This window comes from Polypterus senegalus, chromosome 12 (genome assembly GCF_016835505.1).
Source record: "Polypterus senegalus isolate Bchr_013 chromosome 12, ASM1683550v1, whole genome shotgun sequence".
Lineage (NCBI taxonomy): Eukaryota > Metazoa > Chordata > Cladistia > Polypteriformes > Polypteridae > Polypterus > Polypterus senegalus.
Window position 1 is genome coordinate 146,449,216 of NC_053165.1, and position 23,203 is coordinate 146,472,418.

General features: G+C 38.4%; 1 protein-coding gene across 5 annotated transcripts in view; it reads right to left on the reverse strand.

Moving 5' to 3' along the window:
• Positions 1-610: 610 nt before the first annotated feature.
• tcf12 (transcription factor 12) overlaps positions 611-23,203 on the reverse strand; it is a 285,014-nt gene continuing 262,421 nt past the window's right edge. For 4 of the 5 annotated variants that reach the window (XM_039770242.1, XM_039770241.1, XM_039770244.1 and 1 more), the window contains 7 exons: positions 18,489-18,560; positions 17,825-18,028; positions 6,493-6,601; positions 6,112-6,289; positions 4,809-5,041; positions 3,950-4,120; positions 611-2,945 (listed from right to left, as the gene is read on the reverse strand). In XM_039770242.1, coding sequence (XP_039626176.1) covers positions 3,978-4,120; positions 4,809-5,041; positions 6,112-6,289; positions 6,493-6,601; positions 17,825-18,028; positions 18,489-18,560 — 939 coding nt within the window. In that variant the 3' untranslated portion in view covers positions 611-2,945; positions 3,950-3,977. The remainder of the gene's footprint in view (positions 2,946-3,949; positions 4,121-4,808; positions 5,042-6,111; positions 6,290-6,492; positions 6,602-17,824; positions 18,029-18,488; positions 18,561-23,203) is intronic. The other variant, XM_039770243.1, reaches the window with a different exon arrangement.

Consider the following 23,203-nt stretch of genomic DNA (forward strand, 5'->3'; position numbering starts at 1 on the left):
GTGCCGTACATTTGATGTCTCGTGGGTTCCATGTCCAGATGAACTTAAGGCTGTCCTGACTGCAGGTGTTGGCCCCAACTTGATGTCCTGATATTGGGTGGGCCAAATAAAGTCAGCATTTAGTGTGTATTTGCCATTTTTCTGCTTCATCAGAGAAGCAGTTAGTCTCAAAGTTAATTGCTGTAATGTAAAATTCTCTGTCGCGGGTGGTCTTCCTCCTCAAAACGTCAATCTGTCAATAAAGTAGGCTTTGCAGGAAACTTTGAACCACTTCCTCTGGCCATCCAGGGTTGTCGGACCCCGACTCCGCTAGGATGGCAGAAACTGTATTAAGAGCCAACTCAATGCACTGTTAAAATAGGCAAATTGAAAAAGGGGGAGCAAAAGAAAGTACAAAAATTAGGCCAAGATTTTGACATAATCACTACTCAGTACGTCTGCTTGAAGCTGAAGAACGAATCAAACTCAAAAGATATAATTAGAAACAGTCAAGACATCCCATCTGAGACGGAGAACAGCTCACTTACGGGCACAATATTCAGCTGGTGAAGACAGTCAAGTTTTGCCCCTAAAACTGGGAGACACAGGAAAAAAAAAAATGACGCAATGATTTGTTAAAAAAAGATGGCACATTTATTGCTACATAAATGTTATATACATATCGCGTTTTCTGTTATAGTAACAGAAAAAATTGAACTTTTCGCTGCTGGTTTTAAATGTTTCTTAACAATACCTTGAAATTTGACACAGGTACAAATCTGCATTAACCAACAATGGAAACTGGAGAACAAGATGAGAAGCAATTCATCTCGCACAATTAGCTCGTACAATACTCCATACATACTACACGGTATGCTTCTAGAACCCTACTATGTTCTTAGGATGCTATTTGTAAATTTCTGATATTAATGGACAGGTTATGGTAAATAACCCTACATTTTTACTACCTAATATAGTAAAATAAAGTAAGAAACTTTTTACTGAAAACTTTTTGATTTCAAAAATCTAGAAAGAGTAATATTTAGAATTCAAGAAATTTTCTTATAAGATTATTGTATAAAAGACTAACTACAGTGAAAAATAAGCCAAATGTTTCTCTTTTTTTTGTCTTTTTTTCTTCCTTTTTATATGAAGAAAAGCTTCTGGGCGTTACTGCAAAGATTAACAGAGCCAAAAGGACAAGCATAGAATCCACCTTAGATGAAGAAAGAAAATAAAAAAAAGGAAGGAGAAAGGGCCAGGCAGTGGCTTGTGACAACTCTTGCGCTCTTTAAGCAATGTCTTCATTTCAACTGTGTTGATTTAGTCCGTGAAAAGACCAAAATAAGGAATAAAAACACATTTAGAGTCAACTGGATGACAATAAATGCTATTTTTTTTTTTTTTGGTTTTCTAACATAATTACAAAAGCAAAGATAGATAAACATTATATGGTCAAGAGTTTGGAGAAGATATTTCATATAGTCTACACGTTTAAATTTGTTCTTAAAAATAACGTATGCATATATATATTATTTTTATTTCTTTGAGTTGATCATTTTGCTGTCAACCAATAATATGAAATTGGGCAAGATGAACACAAACAACATACAAAATAAAAATGTGCCCTGAAACTCACTCTAGTGGAAGACAGCTCATGTGGAAGTTTGGAGGGGCAACAAATAAATAGGAAAGCGGCCTCTGGCAATTTATTTCCTGGTTATTGTAAATGCAAACTCAACAAGTCGGCTTCATAGTTTGGGAACAGCCAGCGACGAGCCATTTGGGAGCAGAGAAACAGAAGAAAAAGAAAACACACATGACGCGCACACCCGTGTGACATCGGGGAGCGCGGCTTTCAGTCTTCGTTTGAAGTGTATCGTGACCATGATTCTTTGTTCTTTTTTTTTGCCATTTGCCCGAGAGGAACATTGGGTCACACAGTGGTGACTCCCTAATTTTTTTGCCCCCCTCCAGCTTTGTGCTACTTGGTTGAATAACAAAGCAATTCTATAGTATTTTTTTCTTCTACTTCAATGAAGCCTAGAGTTTCTTCTCCCACTTGGACAATTACTAATAAAACCAACTTTTACTTTGTATGAAGATTTCTCTTCATTGACACACAAAAACCTGCAAGGTGGTATCAGCCAATTGATGCTGTGGTCTCAAGTGTTGCTTCCTACCATTGCCTCCACAGCTGGATCCACACAGCGTTTACGCAGGGACTTTATTACTAATGGCTTAAACAATGACCATAACTGTTCAGATAACCAGAGACCAAAAATAACATCTAAAAACAATCGCTCTATCATGAAAATTTTTTTTTTCCCATTTTCTTTTTTCTTTACAATGACAACACTATTATGGCGAAAGGAAAAGAAAGCACAAGATGTTTTCCTCCCTTTCTTAAGACACTAAGAGGTAAGCAGGGGAATGCGAAGGGTCAAAAGAAAAGTTCACAATGTTTTGCTCTCTGCATATGAACAGCTTTAAACAAATGCTGGCATCAACTGAAACCTTGTCAGGCGTTTTGTAACGATATGATCTTCCCTTTAGGCGTATAAGCTCAGTAACATAATAAATAAATTTTTTGTGGTTACAATGCATTCGTCAATTCAGTTTAGGCACAAGTCAACTTCCACAATGAAGTGGAGGGAATCGCGACAGTCTCTGATTGTTCAGATGCGACACACACTGCTTGCAACAGGAAAGGACAGGTGCTGCACTTTGCTTGGAGAATGAACTTTTGAGGGGATTTCTTGAAATCCGATTCTGTTTTGCACTGTTGTCACAGGCATATATAGACAGATGAAGTTTAGGCTTCTTCAGTCGCAAGATTGCTTTTTCAGGTTTTTGCTCTAAGTGGTTTGTCTTTTTTCAAATTTGTGTCACATAGAGTTAATCGTGTTTGTCCCTCTGAAGAACGGTCATCCATTCCTTGTGATATAAAATCCATCTGATGAGATCTGGATGAAAATGCAAGAGGAGTTGCTGGGTTAGTACAGTAGACAAAATCATCTGTAAAGACCTGTTCACGTGAAAATACAGGCTGAGCATTTAAATCTAAACATAATGCACCTTCACACTAAATAGGCAGATACCACCACAAGAGGGCACTACATTAAAACAATCATCTCTACAATAGATAGTTCAAAAGTACAATTCAGAAAAAATAGTTTGATTAACAAATTATTACACATGACAACTGTTACAGTGGCAGAAGAGCACAAATGGCAGATGGTCATTTTGCCTGCTATACAAAACACTGCAATTAATTCTGTTCATAGACATGCACATCAAGTGCATAAATGTCATGGTACACATATGCAGCACGTAACAAAGCTTCCCTTACACATCACATGCATATTACGTCGAGTATCTTCCTAACTGGAAAAAACTGAAGATGAAAATTGCACTGCATTCATGTGGTCTAGAAATTTTTGGAGCCAACACTTGTGTTCTTGTTAATTTCCCATCTATAATTTGGAAGAAACACAAGGTTGCTGACGATTTGCTGCTCTAACCACATAAAAAGTAATGTGTGTACTGCATTAGTCAAAAACAATATAACAAAAATGCAATTTCTGACTGACAGGGCTATTTCTAATACGTCACAACTTGGCAAATGTATGTGTAACAAATTTACAGTATGTGTGAATTGTGTCCCTGGCAGCTACCACCCTCAGAGGGCATTAATGTGAAATAAAGCACATATTTTTCATGTGAACGCAGCATTACTGTAGAATGTGTGGCTATTTAGAAGCTTGAAAATTTATTTGTAAACAGCACCACCAGAGAACTTTCCATATAATGCAGTCAAAGAGACACTGAACAGTAGCAGTTCAGTCTGGAGAGGGCATCTGTACTGAAAGCTTTTAGTGTGCACATTCAAGGACAGCTGCTCCTTTCCTTGTGTGTTGATTTTGGAGTGTGTCTTGCATGGTAATGCAATCTTGTAATGTAATCTCACCTGGCTGTTTTTTTTGTTTTTTTCTTTTTTACATGTGACCCATAGGGTTTGTAGTGTCTGTGAGTCCAGGGTGCACCCCTGCATGTGCTGGTGGTGGCTCTGCCGATACGGCAGAAACTTTCTCCTCTTCTCTCCTCTTAAGGCAGGCTGCTTTGGGATTTAGATTCCTCTCTGCAAAATAAAAAAGTTAAAGGTAAGAATTTTAAGAGGACTTCTGTTAAAAAGGACAGCATCCAGAAAAAAGCACCTGAAACTATATACTGTAAATATCCAGTTCACCCATGGATGCTTATCTTTACATAAAATGTATACCGTCAGTATTTAATAGTTATCGCAGCTATGATGTCTCAAGTCCCCAGTGATACCCTTTTCCATGCATCAGGCTCAATAAAGGCTTATATCAGAATTGGGACCCCGGACACTGTAAACAAAACCTCACACTATTCAGTGTGGTGCGGAGGTTTCGCCCATTGCATTGCTGCACTTGGATCCCAATCCAGGTGGTTTGTCTTGTGGTGGGTACGGCAACGCAATGTATTCAGTGCAAGCTCCCAAATAATGAGCTAAGTGGACAACTGTTTTAAATATAGTAGAAGGCATTTTAACATTTTCTGAGGAGCTTCACTTTAAACTGTTATACATTGAAAGGTGCACAATACAAAATGGCAGATCTATAGCTTAGGTCCTTGGCTGATGTGTTTTTAAAGGTTGACATCACAATTTTGAAGATGATTGGCTGTGCAAAAAATATACTCTGCAATCAGTACAGTCAACTCTAGCCACAGATGGCTCTATTGCGGGCCATGGCTATTTAGAAAGGTTTACAAACAGTACGCCATAAAGTCCTGGGTACACTGACCTCGTACTTGCTGCTCTAGACTAAGGATGACCGCCACGGCCTGATGCAGAATGAGGAGTTTGGTTTGAGGTTTCTCACTCTTCAGGTGCAGCTGGCACATACGCCCCAGTTCTTTGAAGGCTTCGTTGATGTCTCGAACTCGCAAGCGTTCCCTGGCATTATTGGCCATTCTCCTTTCACGTTCTCTTTCTGCTTTCTGTTCTGGGTTCAAGTCTTCGTCTTCATTTATACTGCTGAATAAAGTTAAAAAAACAATGCTATTGATGAGTGGCTAGTTAAGTATATGTTGCATTTTCTTAGAGTTTGAGCTTCATGATAAATACTAAACGAATTACAGCGAGTTCTTGAAGCAATTTTAATGCTGCTCAGTCTTTACTCAACATACAGTATGAAATTGTGTAGGCACATGATGCTAGGACTTTTCCATAATAAACAAAAATGGCACAACTGATTGGTTCATATATCAGGATTTTGGAGGGCCACCTTAATTACCTTTTAATATAAGCCTGCAAAACATCTCATTAGCAAAGCCTTGGATCAATTCCTTCTTTAAAGAGACTAGAAAATAATACAAGGCTGAATTTACAGCTGAAGAACCTGATAAAACTGCACTGTCTTCATGATACAAGGGTGACCACTCCGATGTTTTAAATTGCGAATACAACATGTTATTTTTCTCTCTCTTTACTTCCATAGATTCCTTTTTTGAACTTTTCATAACAGGATTGATAATCTTAGAGTTGGGCAGGATGGGAAGTTGGGCTATGGTAGAGTGTAGAAGATCAGCATTAGCCAGTGGTTAACAACAAAAAAAAAAAATCAGCTCATACTCACAAACACAAGTCAAAGTGATCACAAGGGTAAATGTGTCAAAATGACAGAGAAGAACTTTGAAGCTAGACAGGTAGTGGAGTGTATGGTTATGGGTAAGGTGTAAAATAAAGTTAAATATTGTTTACAGGAATAATAAAGAAAAAAACAAAAATATAAAGACTACAGCTACTGCAACAAAAAGACAAAATAAGGAAGAAGCAATACTTATTGTTTAATGGAGGGGAAAAAAATAAAATAAATAAAAATCAGACAATGTAAAGCTTTTTGAGTCACTACATAAGACAGTTGAAATGTACTATAGAAAGAGGGAATCTTGGAATGACAACTACAGAAAGTAAAAACCTATATGAAATTATGTATGGACTGGAAAAAAGAAAACCCTATAGCATGTGTCTTATTATGTGACCACTGGGCTCATATAAATGTAGTGTCCCATCCCAAAATTGTGCAACATTCATCACTAACTGACCTTGTCCTAGTGCCACTTCTAGTTGTCATCTTAAGATCTTTTTTGTCACTTTCATCGTCAGATTTCAAGTCGTCTGATGAATTTGCGTCATGCGAGTTCTCGTCTTTCTCCTTCTTCTCTGACTTAAGGTCTATTGGACCTGTGCTTGCTGGCTGACCAGGTAGGCCACCAGATAATCCTAATGGAGATATAAATACACATTGTAAGAACGAGCCATCAATGAGTAAACCTATCATATTAGAGCAAATCAGCAGCAGATACGGTTTTACCAGTTGCACTTTGTGGTGGATATGATCTCACTTTAAAAAACTAAGACAGGATAGAATGGACACCAACAATTCAATTAAAGGCAGCAAGATCTCCAAGACTGCTCCGCCTTACCTCTGTAGTTGTCTGTGTGGTTTAATTCTGTGCTTGGAGTTGGAACTGTGGCGGGCAGGACTGAGTGGTTGCTATTAAGACTGGTTGCTTCATCACGATGAGCCCCAACCTATTAAAAAAAAAAAAGATAAAGGGAGGAATTTAAAAGAGAAAAGCAAAAAATGGCTTTTCCTCTTGCGATTCATCTTGCACATTAAAGAACATGATAAAAAAAAAGTAAACAAATAAACAAAGAAACACTTTGTTCCAGATGAGGAGCACTCCTTGAGCTGACTGCCGGTTTTGTTTCCTTTCAAACTTAAACACTTCTCATTTACTGTATTTGGCAAAAGTATCAAAGGCTCCCCTAAAAATAAATAAATAAATAGATGCTTTTCTTTTCAGGCCTTTAGGACTTCACAGCTGGTTTTGTCGTCTGTGGAACTCACCAGCAGCAGGATACGTGTGTAATTGAACAGCTGGATGGCACTCTACCTTTCCTTCACGTTTTAATAGATTCTCTCCTGAAGCGGCATTGCTTTCAAGCTGCTAATACTTCTTTTCTTGATATTAGTCCAAGACAGGCAATCCAAAGAGAATTTTTCAAAGTGTTATTAAATGTAGTTAAATAGTTTTTTGGATGAAGATGAAGCTGTTTATTGGAACGGTAGCAAACACTAAGCACAGCTCTAAGAACTTTTATTACAAAAGGGTTGTTGCTGGGAGCAAAGCAGTACAAAGACTAATTTTACAATAAATCTTTCAAGTCTTGTCAATTACAAAACTTTCTAATTATTTCCTTGCAAAAATGAACTGGCTAACTGTCTTAATGCAATACCATTGCAGGCTACATAATCCCTCATCAAATAGGATTTTCTTCTCAGCTACACAATGGAAGACAACAGCCCAAAGACCTATGCACAATTTGCCAAAAATATTTAATTAGATAGTAATATTAGTAATTATGCGATTCATAGCAGAACACTATATGGAGCATAACATAGTTAAATTTCAGTATATAAAATCTAACTTGTACACCAAAAGATAATCCAGCAAATGAACTCTATCACCTTAAAAGTGGCAAGTCCACACAGCAGTAAACCAGTTGGGCTGAGCCCAAAATGAAGATACGGGTGATCTAGTATGAGAGTCCTAAAATGGCTACTAAGAAACGTTTATCTTTACTAGAGAAAATCTTTATCCAGAATGTCCCTTTCTTAGAATATGGATTTCAAAGCAAAATACACTGAAGACTCCCCTGGCAGCATAAGCCAATGGTAACATGGGATGTTTAACCTATATGAGTACAGAGTTACATGTTACAGTGAGACCAGATGAGAGTTCATTTACTACTATGCTTCCAGTGGTTACTGTTTTAATATGAATTCAATATGCTGACATCCATCTACTGTATATTTGAAAGCTGCTGAATACAATTTTAGTGTCACAGAGTGGGCAAACCCAAATCTGGCAGTACTGAATACAAGGCATGAAGCCTATGAACAAAACATTCCCTCACATAATCCTACAACAGATAAATTAAGGAGGACTTGCTCAACTTCACTCAACTCAGCAACACATACTGAATGATTTTAGGCAGTCCCTCCAAGTCAGAATTAAAAATCACCAATATTAGAAGATGGTATTGTGAATTCTTTAGTTAAATCCTTATACCATCACTATCAGTTTATATCCTGTTATAATTGTTGCCTCTGTATAGCTTTTTTCACCTAAGACAATGGTACAATTGCAACTTAGAAAGTGACAAACGCTAAGATGCTTTTTTTTATTTTGTATAATTGTGATATCCATGGTTCCCTCTGACAGGGCCATACATGGTTTATTGAAATGTGGTTAAATTTCACAATATTTCTTAGGGCAGACAAGTTTCAACAATGTTGCAGGAGAAAAGGCAATGACAACATTTTTAAACTAAAAAACAAATTTTCCAGCAACTATACTAGAACCCTGTTCTTGGAAAGACTCCGACACCCACTTAGCAACAATTTCATGATCGAATTCCACAGTACAAGTCATCTTGGCTTACTCACCATAATGCACATGTGTGTAAATAAGTTAGATTCTCTAACTAGGAACATTCAGTATGTCTAGGACAACATGCTTGTCTTAATTGTATTATTTCCCTAAATACATGTAAAATCTAAAACAAAAGGCTACTATTTTTGCATTCAAAAACTAGTGGTTACCCTTTGTATGTAGGATGCATGTTATTTTCAAGTTCTGTGATTTATCCTTGTCCTCTAAATTCTCCAACTAGCTATGCCCATATTTTTCACCATAAAAGGTTTACGTTTCTAGCTTCCCATGATCAACCACACTTTTCTATCAACTGAAAGTTCACTAAGTTGTTATAGTGGCATTTCTGCATCTGCATTTAATCTCTAACAACAAACACATACAAGCATCCACACTGTGCTTGGAAGGTGAAAGAGATGATGCATAGACAAGTGAACTTCACTGGGATGAATAAACGGTGGTTTACAAACATTATGAAAAGCAGCTAAATAAATTCCACAATTCAACATTTCTTCACTTGCTTCAATTAGTTGTTTGCGAGAAAAATGTTCAGAACTGTATATCCCACTTGTGTCTCAAAATGAGTCGATAGCAGCCGCCTCAGATGTGGCAAAACACATTTTCTACTATTAACGTGCCAGAATATTCACAGCATGTCAGAAAGGTACCATATGACAACACCTGAATAGATGTGGATCAAGTCTAAAAAAAAAAACTCTTTGAGCAGACAGTGTGCACATTCCTGGGGGAGACTTAACTATCTCATGCTGCAAAGACATTCTCAAATGTCATGAGGGTTGTGATCATGTGTTCTTTTTTGCTAACATGGATGCAACACGGAGCAATGTGAACCTGTGACAGCACGAATGTTAAGATGAAAAGGATACCACAACCAATGTGCCAACAGGTGAAAATGATCAGGTGTGAATGTCACTAAAAACTAAAAGGGACTCTGAAGGTTTCATCAAGTCAGATTTCTATGATGATAGCCTCCGCTGAAAGCTAGAGCACTGGGTGCATGCCCATTCTGCCAAATTTTTGGTACTCTTACAGCAACCCAGGAGCCAGTTGTCAGCGTGCATATTTTTTTTTTGTGCTCTATGAAACTCCATCACTATACAGATACAGCCTGCACACACAGCCTCAGTTCCCTCTAAAGAGTGAAAAAAAAATTCTGTTGAATCTTGGAGGGTCTTGCTTCTTTTCTCCATGCTCACAATTAAACAAGGCCTGCAAACATAAACACAGACACATATGTATTTTAAATTAGTTGTGCCCAGACTGCAATAAGTGGACACTCAGGAATGACCATGGAAGGATGTCTTTAACTTGATACAAAGGAGATGTTTCATTCACACCATGGTGCACACTGGCAGTGCTGCTTATTAATTCACTTGCATTTTAATGCTCAAATCAGACTCTTCCAGTCTGTCCTCCATTTACTTATTTGCCACGTTATTTACTTACTTATTAAAATAAGCTTGCTTTCCTAAAGGAATGTCATTCTTTCAGTCTCAATTGGCTTTTCTGACCCATTTGTCCCTGCCCCAGTGGCACTAATCTTTACAACCCTTGAGAATGAGCCTGCCACACGCAGGACAGGTGAACAAACAGCTCTTTGTGTCAAGGGAGCAGTCCGTTTAGTACAGCCACAGAGGGTGGTGTTTGAATTGTCGGGCTCATTAGCATACAGCTGACAGTCTCCTGTTTGGGTGGGGAGGGATACTCCAGACGTATGCTCAGCTCCATTTCAAAAGCACTGAAAGGACCCCTTTCAAAGTAAGAGCCAAAAATCTCACCCTGAAATTAGATTTGAAAACTTTTTTTTTTTTTTGGGTTTGGTTTTTTGGATCCATTTTTGATTCAAAGCATGCATGTGTGTACAAAGAAAGATCAGAAAAGTTCATAGCAGTGCCACTATGGGACTTCTATTAGAAAAATCTCCAAGTTCAAAATAACATGAAGCTGCATAGCAAGACTCCACCAGTGACTTGCAGTGTGATCCTGGGCACGTCACAACTTTCCTAAACAAAAATTTGGAAACCACTTTTTTTGTGTGTTACTAATTAACACATTAATTTTGTAACTTGATTTGTCTAGTTTTGGGTCATAGGGGCTGGAACCAATCCAAGCAACATGCGGCACAAGGCAGGAATCAATGCTAGATGGGAAGACTGCTATTTCTGTGCTTTTCTATTGTATCACGTAGTGTTCCTTGTAAAAGGTGTTATGATTGGCATTGAATACGAAACTTTCGATATACAATGGTGACTGAAATTCTGACTGGAAGTCAAGGCGCAATAGCAACAAGATTTGGAGAATCAGCAAGTGATACTGGCTGGGCAAATTACAAAATAAGAACAAATGCAAATTCAGTAGAAAACAAGCCAACTTTGTAGGAATCTATGAAAAGCTGAAATAAAGTCTTTATTTACCAAACTCTGAAGACTCTAGAAATAAAGTTCCTGCCTACACAGCCCTTTGCTTGCACAGGAAGTCAGCAAGACAGTTTAATAATTTGCCTGCCTTCCTTCCTTGTATGTCTTAACTTGTGTGAAAAGTGATGTGCCTCACTAAACAAAATAATGAATAGGAAGACAGGGACACAGGGACAGCAGGAAATGGGAGTGGATTTTAAAACTTGGCTTCAGAATGAAACAAATGCTCAAATAATACCATGCCTCTATTTACTATAAATAAATAGCACAATGCTTGGTTAAAATTACTGCTTAATTTCTTTTGCTAATACCATATTTTGTTTTCTCTCTGACAACTTCATTTTATGTTCAGTTTTAGCAATATAGTTGACTTGCATAAATCAGTTTTAACAAATTAAATATTTCAGTCCATACAGTCATGTAAAAAAGCTATGTACACCTATATAAATGTTAGTTCTTCTTTTTCTAACATAGTTGGACACATCATGGCTTGACCTTCACTTAAATAGTATCTTTAGATAACGTTGTTCTCATTCCTCCAAGCAGAATGTTTTCAGCTGTGTGATGTTTGAGGGGTCTCTTGTGTACACATTTCTAGCCCCCCTCCCAAGCTACTGAATGGGCTTTGACTTGGTCCTTCAAGAACTTTCCCATTTCTTTCTTTTCAGCCATTCCTTGGTGGATTTACTGTAGTGTGGCACTGTCCTCTTTGGATTGAACTTTAATGCTCTGATAGATGGTCTAACAATATCTTCAAGCACCCAATAGTGCATGCCCAGGCCCTGATGGAGCAAATCAGGCCCAAACCATAACATTTCCATCATCATGCCTTGCAGTCGGTATCTAATTCTTTTGTTCAAATGCCGTCTTTGGATTTCAGGTAACATGTCTTCTGGTACTATGGCCAGATCACTATTTTGCCTTGTCTGTCCACAGCACATTGTTCCAGACGTCCTGGGCTTTGCCTAGGTGTCCACAGGAAAACTTCAGTCTTGCCCGGATATTCTTTTTGGACAGCAAAGGTTTCTTTGTGTTATACCTCCCATGCAGACCTAATATGAGAAGGAACACTTTGATATCAACAGTGGCAAGCTATCTGTATGCTTCATGTTGAAATTCTGGAGTTCTTAGAGACTTCTTTAAACATCTTGCTTTCGGGCTGAAATTGCTGGGGTAGCCTGCCCTAGACAAGTTGGCAGCAGTATGAAAATCTTTGCAGATGATTTTGCAGACATCAGAATAGTTGATTTCCAATTGGTTGCCAGTCTTCTTAAATCCCTTCCCAGATTCATTGGCATCTATAAACTTCTTTCTTAAGACCTCAGAGAGCTCATTATGAAGTTTATAAAAGACAGGTACAGACAAGATCCTCTCAAAAGATCTTCTAAACATGTGTACTTGATCTGGTGCTCCTAGTTCTAATTGCAGGTTTTCGAAGTAGTGATAAATGTAGGGTTATACTTCTACATGGAAAATTTGCATGTGTTTTTTAAAATGATACAATGTGCTACAAAATGTAAATGAAGCAGGATGTAGGTTCCATTATTTCATCTTCATCTATAGAAACTGTTTAAATGAAGACCGAATCTTGGTATGTTCCCATATATTAAAGGAAAAAAAAAAAACACACACATTTGATTGAGTGTAGTTACTTTTTCATGGACTGTATCTTCATACAAGTGAAACAATATCAGAAGAGAAAGTGAACTTTTGAGTCAAGTTTTATGTATTCATTTTTCAAAGATGATGTAGATGACATTGCTAACCTGCTGAAAGCATACTCTGTAGCCTTGAAGATTAAAGCAAATGAAACCTAACAAAAATAAGAACCAAAGTGCACTGCCTAAATGCAAGATAAAAATTTGCTGGAACATTATAAAGGTATGATGGATCCAATGAAGTCCCAACCTTGTAGATTAAAGTAATCAAACACGACTGTATAGATGAAGGCGTTCTAAATCCTAAGAAAACTTGAAGAAACTTTGAAGGATGAAGAACTCATATGCAGTTTATGAAGACAGAGTATGATTAAATGTGATGCGTTTTCTAAACTGCTATTAATCGTTTCATTATGGAACTGCTTAAAATATAAAAAATACAAATCAAAAATTTATCATCAGCAGATACCTCTATATAAAAAAGTGAGAGTATCAGCCTTGAGTAATATGAGTGAAAAAAGTTCAAACTACTGACTTAAACGTTTCACTGGGTCCCTGCGACATGCCTCACATTTTAACATCACTGGCCTAAATTCAAAGATTTGTTTCTTTTTCTTACATGCTGTAATGCACTGTCAGAGACGACATGGGAGGATACTCACTATGAAGTTATCTATGTAAAATGAACTGTTTAATTCATTGGAACAATACAGATATGACTTGATATATTTAAATGAAAGATGAACAGTTACATAAAAAATGTGGCCTGCAGTTTGCCATAATGTTCACTCACAATTACAAAATATGCTATGAAAACAGAAATGTCGGAGGCAAAGACTGTTCCGATGTTCTGCATTACGTCACATTCAAATACAAACAAGTGCTTGTTTCATGCGTGTCGTTCACAGCTGGAAATATTCCAAGAAAAGCAGGCAGCACTTCGGACTGCTTCGTTTCCCCCACCACCAACGGCAGACAAGATTTTAGCTGATATCTCTTCAGGGCACATGCCTGCTTCACAAAGGACCATTAACTTTGCTTGCAGCAGGAAGTGAGATCACTATGTTGACATATTACTGCCTCACAGCAATTGCTATCTAGTTCGTTCCCTGCCTAGTCTGGAGTTTGGACAATATGCCACATTCAAAAAGACACTCCTGCAAATCTTATTTGATTTGGGTTAAAAACGGTATAGAATTGGCATTTATAGCAGAAAAGGATTCCTTTGTCATGTGCTCAATGACTGGAAGAATGGATTTGCCACATGGACTTTTCATAATTCTAAACTGGAAAAAGTTGTTTCAGAAAAGAAAAAAAAAAGTACATCAATGTTGTCATACAGAATAGAGTTCAAAGTCTGCACACAGGGAATCATTTCAGCACTGTATGTAGTCCAATTACCAAACTCTGCTCTGAAAAGCTGAAAGTTTTCAGCAGAATTCTGTATTTCTGGAAATGTTTAGAATTTTTTTTTTTTTTGCAAAAGGATGAACTGAAACATTTAATTTTGGCCAAGGGATTAATTTGAAGTCTGCTTCCTCTCAGTTGTCATTTCCACTACAGCTGTGTACTAATGCCTTCATGTTTGAAAAAGTTGAAATTCTGGCTCACAATCTTTATATGCTACATTCCAGATTGTACTTTTGACAGTGCCCGACCCCTCCCCCATAATCCGTCCAAACTGTGCAGCCTGGCTGAAGTGTTAGTGTGCACCGCCTGCTTTTCCCATTCACTTCCTGTACTCTGTTTCAAGGCACAAACGTGTTTTGCCAGCTATTACACATCTGGAAAAAATGCAAGGATAAGCAAAAGTGCTCTCGGTGGAAAGACTGTGTCCTGGGCTATTTTGTTGGGGGTTGGTGGAGGGAATCTAGGACTTTATGGACGATAAAGTGGACCCAAAACTTGTCGTCCTCCACTGTATTTTAGAAAGAAAACACATGGAAAAGAATTGCCATTAACAATTTCTTTTGTCCTACCACTACTGTATTAAGCCAAGTCTGTGATTCTCTGTGTCGCCCCTTAATCAAAGCACTCGGCTAAAGGCTTTAAAGAAACTCGTAGTCAACTATAATATTATAATTACAATTGTCTTTGATACTTCTAGCACTACACAAAGCATTTAATTCAGCTCATGTTTACTTGTAAAGCATTTTGATACAGTGCTCATAATGAATGGTACTATATAATGAATGATGCAATATGTCACAATGTTCACCATGACATGTACTCTTCTAAATAAAATACTGCACAGACCGATGGCTCACTAAGACAATTTTGGATTGAGTATTATTAAAAGTAATCTTCTTATATAATACGCTACTGTGGCTGTTCGTTTGTCTGTCCAGGATTTTCAATTATATGTGGCTCGCAAACCGTTTCACCTACTGACCTGAAATTTGGTACAAATATACTACGTGACGTCTGCTATCCACTTTCGGGGTGATGACTGACCTCCAAGGTTATTCCTCTTTTTATTTTTATTTCATTTTACTGTAGAATCAACTCTCGGCAGTGCACAGCAGTACGGCCGTTGTTCTTATTCCCTACCACCTTCGCGGTCACTTCTCCTACCTCTTCATATCTTAAATCATTCTTGAGGCAGATTGAAGACTTAAGTGAATCAGTTTTAATGCGAAAAGATGCCGACGGAGGAAGAGAGGAAGTGGGCCGCTAGAGTGGAGAAAAGAAGAGCTGCTCACAACCACTGAGCAAACAAATGCTAAACGTACAAAGAGTATGAAAACTAGGAATGCTCAAGTCAAGTGTATTCACTGGATGTTATCGTGCAGTATGCCGTTACTGGTATATAAATAAAAGCCGATTCTCTTGTACAGTAAAGTATTTTCTGATAAATCTCATTATGACTGGAACATTATAAAATAAGACAGAAAAACAAAATCGCTCCAAATTGTGTTCGGAAGGAAGATTACAAATAAAAAAAAAAAAATGTGACAAGTTAAAATTCTGTACAAGTACTCTTTATAGGCGGGTGACTACTCCAGACTGGTGGTAAGGTTGTCATCCTCGCGTTGCAAGCAATCTTCGCTACCATTTTGGAGATGGGCGTCATTCCAATTGACTGGAAAATGGGACGTGTTGCCCCTATCTGGAAAGGGAAATATGTAGTGGCAACTACAGGGGGGGGTAACACTGCTCTCATTGACAGATAAGGTCTTTGCTAGTGTCATCTTCAATAGGATCTGTAATCACCTGCTCACCTACCAGCGACAAGAGCAGTCTGGTTTTATACCTAAGAAGTCTATTATCAACCACATCCAGGCACTGTGTGTTCTCATTGAGAGCAAATGCGAATATTGGCAGAGTTTCTTTGCAGTCTTTGTTCATTTTCGTAAAGCATTCAACTCAGGTAATTGAGCTGCCCCGGGGACAGGCTGAGAATTTGCGAGATCCCCTCCGAAGTTGCTGGATATCATAGCTGGTCTGTACACTGGCACTGTGAGGGCTGTGAAGAGCGGAGGCAGAACTTCTGCATTTTTCCAGTTGATTGAAGTGTCCGTCAGAGGTGCGTTCTTGCTCCTACTTTGTTCAATGCTTGCATGGACTGGGTGTTGGGCAGGGTCGTGGGGTCCAGCGGTTGTGGGGCATCTTTTGGTGAAAAAAGATTCACTGATCTTTACTTTGTCAACAATGCGGTGATGTTCACAGTCAATGGAGTGTCCAGATAAGAACCAAGATCCAGGCCTTTAACGACCTCTTTGGCACAGCCATCGACAGTGTATCTGTCTGCGGACAGAATGTCGACCTTGTTGGAAGGTTTACTCACCTCGGCAAAGACATTCATTCCTATGAAATCAGTAGATGGATTGGGTGAGTATAGGAGGGGGGAGTCATGAGGACGTTGGAAAGGTGTGTAAGGCGTGCCCGTTATCTCTGCAAAAGGATGAAGGTCCATGTTTATAGAGTCCTGATACTTTCTGTTTTGTTATATGGTTGTGAGACATGGATGCTATCCAGTGACCTGAGACAAAGACTAGACTCCTTTGGTACTGTGTCTCTTTGGAGAATTCCTGGGCACCATTGGTTTGACTTTGCGTTGAACAAGAGGTTGGTCACAGAGTCCTGAATCACGTACATTACCTGCAATGTGAGGGAGCGACAGCTACTGCACTATAGCCATGTGGCACGATTCACCAAGGGTGATCTAGCTAGCAGAATCCTCATAGACAAGGAAAAAATGTCATGTAACACCTGGCTGCTGCAGATAGCTGGTCATTTCCAGGGGGTGGACTGGACTGCGTGGCTGCCTAAGGAAGTTGTCAACCAGGATCCCGAGATGTTGCATATCAGCGGTAGGTGTGGCAACGTGCTTTACCAGTGCATGCTCCCCAGCCTGTACTCTCCATAAAATGCACTATGCAATGGATTGAGCAATTGATTTCTATTTGTTACCCAAAACTGATTGTGAAACATGTGACTAAGATAAGAAAAAGTGAGAGCAGCAATTTTGTCATGTACAAAATACACACATTTTAAAAAGTATCTGATTTTATCTACTGCAAATATTTGCTGGCACAAAGTGTGGTATATAGTAGTTGGGCACTGGACTGTATGTAAATAAGGCATACCTGGGGGTCTGTATGTGAATAAAATTACTTCCTGTGCTCCAATTAAGAATGTAAGAAACCTGGCATTAAAAAAAAAGTCTTCCTAACTAACGTTATTCTATTTCTAGAGGTTTAATTCAAAATAAATATTTATTCAGCCTCTCTTTCCATCACCGTGTCACTATAGCTGAAGCATATCTTGAAAGAAATGCACAAGACTTTAAATGACAGGAATCTACCTTGGCCAAAAGTTCAAACTATTAAGGGAATCTTTCTGGTGAACACTGAGGCTGAATTACAGAGCATAATTTAGAATTTCTAGTTTAAGCTAATATATACATCTGAAGTAAGCGTGGGTAAGGGTCTTGGATGGTGTTATTCCTGTTGTGAAAGTTGTGAGATGTGACCTTCACTCAGCTCTGTGCTCTATGGAGTATATTTAATAATGTATAACCAAAATTACTTTTGCTCTTTGTAGGTTTCTTATGTTAGCTGACTGTACCTTCACTCTCCAGGCTGATTAGCGCATGTGCTATTTCAGCAGTGGACATCAACACAGCACTAGCTTTTCAAATAGATAGCCATTCAGTTAACTAATAAACTGATTAACAGTTCTGAATAAAATTCATACAAGCATCAATAAAAACCTTACCATAGAAGCTGCTCGACCAGAAGCAACAAGCCCTGATGTGCCATAGTTTGAAGCAATTCCTCCAATTGGCCCATTGTGCGATGGTCCCAGTAAACTGTGTAAATCACTGTGTGCGCCAGACATGCTTGTTGATGGACCCACAGCATGGTTTCGTAATACATGAATAGCATCGTCCAATCTGTCAAGACGGTCCTCCATTCGTGACTGCAATGGAGAATAAAAAAAAAAAACAAAAAAAAGCCTATCAAATCTTGAGGCACTATTCCAAATATGTTACTGAAAACTTGGATAGACACAAGACAGTGCAGTCAGAGACATGAGACGCTGCTGCCATTTCAGCCTGCATTGAGTCTCAAGTCATTGTGAATAATTTAACAAGACTGAAACTGAGATGCCTTACTTTTTCTAAGTGAGGGGTATATGTTTTTTGTGTTTTTTTATTTTTTTATTTAAAGAACAAATCCCTTTTCCAAGATGCAAACTTCTAATATATAATCTGTGCAAGCAAGCTGAAATGGCAAAATTTAAAACTGAAAGTGTGTTAATTCAATCCAAGTTCATGTTCTAGAAGAAGAAGAAAATGTGGAGTGAGGAGAGAAAGACTGACAGAGGGGAGAGTCATGCAAAGAATGCTAGAAAGGCACTGTCTAAAGAGAAATAGTACCTCACAGACGTCCTTTAAGAAGGACATTGCGTCTTGCAAGTGCTCATGAAGCTGCTGCTGAACTCGATTTTTCTGGTAAAAAGGCAAGACAGAAGTGGAAGCGAAAAAAGAAAAAAAAAAAAAAGCCCGTTTAGATTATTAATTAGCTAAAGGTCAGAACCATCAACAGGTGTCTTTGAATCGACAGGTTAGTGGAGTTAAACAGACAGAATTGCCAAAACAGGTCAGCATTTTGAGAACTGGGGGTAAAAAAAAGCTGTTCTGCCAAAACACACACACAAAGGCAGAAAGATATACAGTGCACTATACATCTTATCATATACTGATATATGAAAAGGTGCTGCAATAGATACATATATTATTTGGATACTTCAGTCTCAATGTTTGAATCCAAGAGGGTCACCAACCTTCTCAGTCCTAGAAGGACTTGCTTCTCTTTAGCAGGCGGCTTACCACCTTATATTGAACCGCTGATTTAGCACACATCTCATTTACTGGTTTGTGCACTCTACTGTCCAGATTTGAAATACCTTGCAGGGCAAATTTATGGAAATCTGAACTACAGCTACCATGGGAAAGTGGATTAGTTTAGAGGTCTTTTCTCTGATTCACTCATATGCTGACTAAAACTTCAGCAATTTACACAGTTTTCAAAAAGGGGCAAATTCTTCAAAATGTAGCAGGTATCGATCAGTTTATTATTGCATGGGAGCAAGTAATTCATTTCCAGTCACACCTGTGTTTATTCAGTACAAATTAAGGCTTTCCTAAAAATCATTTTGGTACAGAAAATAACAGGGAAGCATCAAACACCAGAACATGTGACAGTCATGCAGATAAAGGTGGTCACTGGGGTCGACTATACAGTAAATAAAATGTGAAGGATTCTTATCCAAGCAAGATGTCTAATTAGACCCTTTCATGCATTCCGCTGGTTGCTTATGCATGAACAAAAGTCACCAAAACTCCAACAAACCATCAGAATGGTGTAAATTTATTTATTTAATGGTGTAATTACTGTGCTGATGTGGATGCAAGTGAACCAGTCATAAAGTAAGAGCTACAGTTGTGCTTGAAAGTTTTGGAACCCTTTAGAATCTATATCTCTATATCTATATCTATATCTATCTATCTATATCTATCTATATATCTATCTATCTATCTCTATCTATATATATATATACCCTTCTACCGTGTCATGGGATACGCACGACAGTGCCATGCACGCCAACTGTAACCGTCCGCCCGAGTCCAGCGTCACTCTCAAGGCACGCAACAACTCACCAAACACAGCCTCAGTCGCTATTGTCTGTGCAAAAGTCCACATGCACCACACGCAAGACAGAGCCACGATCCCAACTCACAGAGCCCTGCCCACCAACTCTAAGGGCAAGCAAGACACAGAATGCACGCAAGACAGAGAGCCCCGCCCACCAACTCTAAGACCATGGGATGCACACGCATTTTATGCATAAATGGATATAAATAATTGCATGTAAACAATTCGCCAAAATCTGTTGTATGTAAACGATACTGTTTAAAACTTGTTTTTTCATCAGAAAACCCGGTTTCCACGTCTACCTGTATTAGTTTAAATGGCACTTTTACCACTCGCAATAGGGCGGACGCGCTGACTTATCATGTTGACTAAGCAACACAGTGAATGTGGCGTCTATCTATATATGTTTTCCGTAGCCTGCTACAGGAAGGTACTCTCTCGACCATCGGCATTGGTTTTGCTCCTTGCTATTTTCGTTATACTGCGGCGGTGGTTTCCTAAGCCTTTGTTATACTGAATTCCTTGCTCAACGTTTTCCGTTCCTACTCTTACACCGCCGTATGCTACGGCGGGCTTCTTCTACTTTTCTATATTCCTACATAAATATGACCTAAAACATCATCAGATTTTCACTCAAGTCCTAAAAGTAGATAAAGAAGAAACCAATTAAACAAATGAGACAAAAATATTATACTTGGTCATTTATTTATTAAGGAAAATGATCAATTACATATTTGTGAGTGGCAAAAGTATGTGAACCTCTAGGATTAGCAGTTAGTTTGAAGGTGAAATTAGAGTCGGGTGTTTTCAATTAATGGGATGACAATCAGGTGTGAGTGGGTACCCTGTGTTATTTAAAGAACAGGGATCTGTCAAAGTCTGCTCTTCACAACACGTGTGTGGAAGTGTATCATGGCACGAACAAAGGAGATTTTGGAGGACCTCAGAAAAAGAGTTGTTGATGCTCTTCAGGCTGTAAAAGGTTACAAAACCATCTCTAAAGAGTTTGGACTCCACCAATCCACAGTCAGACAGATTGTGTACAAATGGAGGAAATTCAGGACCACTGTTACCCTCCCCAGGAGTGGTCGACCAACAAAGATAACTCCAAGAGCAAGGTCTGTAGTAGTTGGCGAGGTCACAAAGGACCCCAGGGTAACTTCTAAGCAACTGAAGGCCTCTCTCACATTGGCTAATGTTCTTGTGTCCACCATCAGACCACCACTGAACAACAAAGGTGTGCATGGCAGGGTTGCAAGGAGAAAGCTACTGCTCTCCAAAAAAAACATTGCTGCTCATCTGCAGTTTGCTAAAGATCATGTGGAAAAAACCAGAAGGCGATTGGAAGAATGTTTTGTGGACGGATGAGACCGAAATAGAACTTTATGGTTTAAATGAAAAGCGTTATGTTTGGAGAACAGGGCATTCCAGCATAAGAACCCTATCCCATCTGTGAAACATGGTGGTGGTGGGTAGTATCATGGTTTGAGCCTGTTTCACTGCATCTGGGCCATGACGGCTTGCCTTCATTGATGGAACAATGCATTCTGAATTATATCAGAGAATTCTAAAGGAAAATGTCAGGACATCTGTCCATTAACTGAATCTCAAGAGAAGGTGGGTCATGCAGCAAGACAACAACCCTATGCACAGTCGTTATACAAAAGAATGGTTAAAGAAGAATAAAGTTAATATTTTGGAATGGCCAAGTCAAAGTCCTGACCTTAAACCAATCGAAATGTTGTGGAAGGACCTGAAGCGAGCAGTTAATGTGAGGAAACCCACCAACATCCCAGAGTTGAAGCTGTTCTGTACGGAGGAATGGGCTACAATTCCTCCAAGCCGGTGTGCAGGAATGATCTAAAGTTACCGGAAACGTTTAGTTGCAGTTATTGCTGCAAAGTGGGGTCACACCAGATACTGAAAGCAAAGGTTCATATACTTTTGTCACTCACAAATATGTAATATTCGATCATTTTCCTTGATAAATAAATGACCAAGTATAATATTTTTGTCTCATTTGTTTAACTGGTTTCATTTTATCTACTTTTAGGACATGAGTGAAAATCTGATGATGTTTTAGGTCATATTTATGCAGAAACAGAAAATTCTAAAGGCTTCACAAACTTTCAAGCACAGCTTAACCAAACTTTTTAGAAAATATCACAGAAGTTTGTTTTCAAAAATATGATCTAATTTCTGTTGAAGTTAAGAGACTTTTAGGTCTACTTACAACCAGATAGGGCTATGGTCTATCTCTTCACTGTGGCCCATGTTTCTGACTAGCACCGGGAAACAGTGCACTCACCTGGATTATCGTGTGTCTAGAAACAAATAAGCTCTGAGTAGCTTTGGGAAACATTAAAAAAAAATGCAACAGCCTGTTCTTTATGATCCAAGTAACTTACTATTTGGCTCCGTAGTACTAGGTTGTTATACTGCACTAACCATAATGGATGTAGTGAAAAGTTAAGCAAAATGACACCTTTCATTGGCTATCTAGAAAGATTACAATATGTAATTATGCAAGCTTTCAATGCAACTTAGGCCCCTTCTTCAGGCAAGATTTTAAAATTTTTGACCTACTGTGTAGTGCTTTCACATTACTCTTTCCTGGAATACATTAATAACACACAACTGTTCTTTTTTTAAGATAAGAGCACCTGTGAAGTTAGTAGAAATAGTTGCTTCACACATCTTTCCGGAAAAACATATTTATGAAAATCATCAACCTGGGAAAGTCTTAGGTCTTCCTGAATTCCAGGCACGGGCTAATTAGGGGATTTTCTGGGGTGTATGTTCAATAGAGACTAATGTGTGACCTCTCCAAGTAGTGCAACATGCCAGTGATTTTGCTAATTAAATATTAAAAATAAAAATTAGTGTTCCTCTAAAAACATTAAGATGTTCACTAATAAAAGGTGCTGACTATTTAGAATTTTATTCTCTTTCAGGGCCATAAAATCACTACAATTTTTCATTTCCATAAATTGCAAAATGTCACCAATTAATTACGTGCTTAACCAAGGTAGTTTAATGTCCAGTAAACCCCTGTGAATGCTGCACAACTTTTTACGGCTCAAAGTGCAAAAACCCCGTGCCTTTCATATAACTTTTTGATAGGTGACAACTATCCCATGTAACAGTGATGTGCAAGAATTGTCAGACCTGTTGATTAAGAAAACCAAAAATGCGATGTTAGATACAAAGATTTTACTATTACGAAATGTTAAGATTTGTCTTTGTTCCTCACTGTATATTCTTATGCCTTAGTCTGCCAAATTCTAAAATTATTGTAAAAATGATGGCACAAAAAACAAGTTCAACAAAGCCAAGAATCTTGTAATATAGACCGACAGACAACATGGTGTACAGCCTGCTCATGCTGGTGTCAGGGGTTTGAAAGTGAGCATTTATCTGAGACATTCTTCTTCAC